The 4,131-nt window shown below is 38.0% G+C and overlaps 1 protein-coding gene across 1 annotated transcript in view; it reads left to right on the top strand.

Moving 5' to 3' along the window:
• The window catches only part of LOC125864622 (threonine dehydratase 1 biosynthetic, chloroplastic), a 6,014-nt gene extending 2,633 nt beyond the window's left edge, over nt 1-3,381 (top strand). Inside the window, exons 2-8 of the mRNA XM_049544644.1 lie at nt 137-316; nt 423-899; nt 1,630-1,878; nt 2,009-2,082; nt 2,280-2,397; nt 2,658-2,792; nt 2,908-3,381. Of these exons, the coding sequence (XP_049400601.1) occupies nt 137-316; nt 423-899; nt 1,630-1,878; nt 2,009-2,082; nt 2,280-2,397; nt 2,658-2,792; nt 2,908-3,048 (1,374 nt within the window). The 3' untranslated portion in view covers nt 3,049-3,381. The remainder of the gene's footprint in view (nt 1-136; nt 317-422; nt 900-1,629; nt 1,879-2,008; nt 2,083-2,279; nt 2,398-2,657; nt 2,793-2,907) is intronic.
• Nucleotides 3,382-4,131: the final 750 nt, after the last annotated feature.

Here is a 4,131-nt window from a genome sequence, read left to right as displayed (position 1 = left end):
CCCCCCCCCCCCCCCCCCACACACACACACAAAAAAAAAAAAGAAAAAGAAAAAAGACTTTCTTATTGCTGGGAATACAAATCTTCGGCACTGGAGTAGAGTTGGCTCAGTAAATCTGACACACTCATATTCACAGGTGTTTTCGTTCAAAATCAGAGGAGCTTACAATATGATGGCAAAACTCCCTAAAGAGCAGTTGGAAAAAGGGGTTATATGCTCATCAGCTGGAAACCATGCACAAGGTGTTGCATTATCTGCTCAGAGACTTGGCTGCGATGCTGTGATTGTTATGCCTGTTACCACACCAGACATCAAAGTTAGGATTATTTAATTACACTTTTGGTTTAATAGCTTCCATTTTGAATGAATCCTGTTATTTTAAGGTTATCCATTTTTCTGAAACCACGTTCTTCTTTGAGCAGTGGAAATCAGTTAAGAGATTGGGTGCTACTGTTGTTCTTGTTGGGGACTCATATGATGAAGCTCAAGCATATGCCAAAGAGCGGGCTGAAGCTGAAGGCCGCACATTCATCCCTCCTTTTGATCACCCAGATGTCATCGTAGGGCAAGGTACAGTAGGGATGGAGATAAATCGCCAACTCAAAGATAACATTCATGCAATCTTTGTGCCTGTTGGAGGAGGGGGGCTTATAGCTGGTATTGCTGCTTATTTGAAAAGGGTTGCCCCAGATATAAAGATTATTGGAGTTGAACCACTTGATGCAAATGCGTTGGCATTATCATTACAGCATGGTCAGAGAGTAATGCTGGACCAAGTTGGGGGTTTTGCAGATGGTGTAGCTGTTAAAGTGGTTGGTGAAGAGACTTATCGTCTCTGCGAGGAATTAATAGATGGCGTAGTCCTAGTTGGTCGTGATGCTATATGTGCATCTATAAAGGTTAGCCATCATCTTTTATTTTACATGTTGGTCTTCATCTGGATTAAATCTTTTGCCAACTGGTAGTTACTGTGGACTAAATTTCTCAATGCTTGTATATGTGCTCCCTGAAGCACTACCGGTCAAATAAGACTAACAGTTGGAACATTTTTTGTCAGTTACCTCTCTTTCTTTCCAAGAAAGTATCACACAGCCCTCTTGTGTTATATATATGATGATACTATGTATCAATGCTTTATAAGATGGCATGAGTGGGTTCATCTAAGAAAGAATATGAGTTGTAAAAGAAAACAGAAACATTCTGGAAAAAACATAAAAAATTGTAGGAAGCTATGAAGTCGATGCCAACATAGAACTTCTGTCGAATGAAATGTTTTATCTTAGAGATATACATGGTCATTTTTCATGCAGAAAGTCTAATAACTGTTGGATAGACAACTTTTTATTGCATGAGTTGTAAGACTTTTTATGTAAGGGGTCGTTTGGTTGGGAACAAGTTATCCCAGGATTAGTTATCCTGGGGTTAGCTATCCTAGGATAACTTATCCCACCATACATATGGGATAACTTATCCCATCACTATGATATAAATGGTGGGATAAGTTATCCCAAACATGACAACCAAACAAGATACAAAATTTTTATCCCATTACTATTTTCTTATCCCATCACTATTTATTTTTATCCCTCACACCAAACGACCCCTAACAGTCATTGCTCATTTGGATAGGACATGTTTGAAGAGAAAAGGAGCATACTAGAGCCTGCAGGTGCACTTGCTCTTGCTGGAGCCAAGGCATACTGCAAGTATTATGGCCTCAAGGGTGAAAACGTCGTAGCAATAACTAGTGGAGCCAACATGAACTTTGACAGGCTTAGATTGGTAACAGAACTCGCAGATGTCGGTAGACAGCGGGAAGCTGTTCTTGCTACTTTTATGCCAGAAGACCCAGGAAGCTTCAAAAAGTTTGCTGAAATGGTGGGTCACCTTGAACACTTAAATATAGATTTTAAAGTAGTGCACTTTTGAGTTACCAGTTCCCCCCCCNAAAAAAAAAAAAAAGTAGCACACTTTTGACTAGCAGACTGAAACATTAACTTGATTACAGGTAGGACCAATGAATATCACTGAATTCAAGTACAGATACAACTCTGATAAAGAAAGAGCTCTTGTACTTTACAGGCAAGGTCTCCTTGATCTTTTAAAGAGATTTTTGGTTCATTTTAGCGTTAATTTTAGTATTTATAAACACAAACACTTATTCATGAAAGGACATCAACTTATTATTAAATATTTCCAGTTATTTGCCTCTCTATCAATCTGTTATGTAATTAAAGCCAGCTTTATTCATTGTTTCATGGCCTTTTTTTAATGTGCAGTGTTGGACTTCACACAATATTAGAACTTGAAGGAATGGTGGAGAGGATGGAATCAGCAGATCTGCAAACCATTAATCTTACAGACAATGACTTGGTCAAAGATCATCTTAGGCATTTGGTAATGTTTTAGGTCTCCTTTATCATGTTGATATTTTTCTTTTGTATAGAACTTTATGTATAATTTCTCTATTCATTTGAATATTTTTGCTTTTACTACTATATTAAGAAACTTGATGACAATTTACCGTAATGAAATAATGTTTTTGTCTCTTGAGATTTTTAATTCTTAAGAGTAGATTTGCGGAGAGATTAGGTTTAACTCCTTTGTTTAATGGATTATGTGGTGTTCATTGGATATTGATCTCTCTCTCTCTCCAGATGGGTGGTAGAACAAATGTTCATAATGAGCTTTTGTGTCGATTCACTTTTCCCGAGAAGCCTGGTGCTTTGATGAAGTTTTTAGATGCTTTCAGCCCACGTTGGAATATAAGTTTGTTTCATTATCGTGCTCAGGTAATATAGAATCTCATTCTTCTAATTTAGTTCTTCCCCTTTGTTGGTGTTGGCCTGTAGTTTATCTGCTATTATATTGGATTAATTTGTTTGATCTTTTCTTTCGTGCTGAAAGGGAGATACGGGTGCAAATGTGCTAGTCGGGATCCAAGTTCCACAGGATGAGGTAGTTGAGTTTGAGGGACGGGCAAACAATCTTGGTTATGAATATGCAGTGGAGAGTCTCAATGAGGCATACCAGCTCATAATGCATTGAAAAAGGTGTTGCCTGTTATGGCTTGTTCTGGGACCTCATTGCAAAGAAATAACGTGGTATTCGCCAACTTCACTTTCTCCTGGTTAGTCAGATATTCTGAATCCTCCTCGTCAATGGAAGATGCCTATTTCATACACAACCAGTGTACTAGATGATTTTGGGCTAGTCTTTATCTTGTGTATATAAGCTATTTGTGTGTTATCTAAAGGCCTCTACTTTCATGAATAAACCATTTCACTTTAAAGCTAATATTAGGAGTTCTTTGTTCTGTTTCTACTTTGGCCTTCAATCCCAACTTCATCACGTTGTTCTATTAAAAATATCTTTGTTTTCTGGTGGTTGTTTCGTTTTAGTTTTTGGTCCGTCTTTCTTTGTGTCAGGTGTGTTTTAGATTTGTTCACTTTGTCTTGTTAAACGTTATGGAACCAAAGTTGAGCCTTCGGTCTTGTAGAGCTAAGAATCTGAAGGCTGATCCTATAAAAAGTCTAATAATTACAGAGGAATCCTTTTTCTTCTATTCAAGTTTAGTTCTTCATTAACGATCAATTTATCCTGAATACTTAGAACATGTGAACCCACTGCTACTTGTATGCCTACTGATGTCCATGCCTACTCGAAGTCTGCACTTTCATTTTTTTTTTTTTGATGACAAGGGAAACCTGCAGCCGCTACCCTTTGGGTGCGCACAGGGTAAAACCCCCACTCCTATGCAATGCCCAAATGTCACTCTATATAGAAGCTTGAATAGTATTTTGCATTTCATTTGCTCCTATTGAGCAGCCTCTCATTTTACCATATGATATCATCCTTCGGAAAACCTGAAGGGGGAAAAGAAGAAAAGAAAAACCTGCATAATCAAGGATCAGAACTTCCTGTAATTCACTCTCTTGTTGTTACTTTTTCTTTCTTCTCAACTACTACAGTCTACAGGTACCAATTATCATACATTGTAACCTAGTTAGCTCTGTATGTCACTCCTCATACCCAGTACACCATTTCGTTAATATGAACACCCAAATCCCACATACCAGCATTTCGAGTTCAACTGCCTGCAATGTGTATATAGGAGTTTGCTGTGAATCT

Source organism: Solanum stenotomum, chromosome 5 (genome assembly GCF_019186545.1).
Source record: "Solanum stenotomum isolate F172 chromosome 5, ASM1918654v1, whole genome shotgun sequence".
NCBI lineage: Eukaryota > Viridiplantae > Streptophyta > Magnoliopsida > Solanales > Solanaceae > Solanum > Solanum stenotomum.
This window is presented reverse-complemented; position numbering and strand designations above follow the sequence as displayed.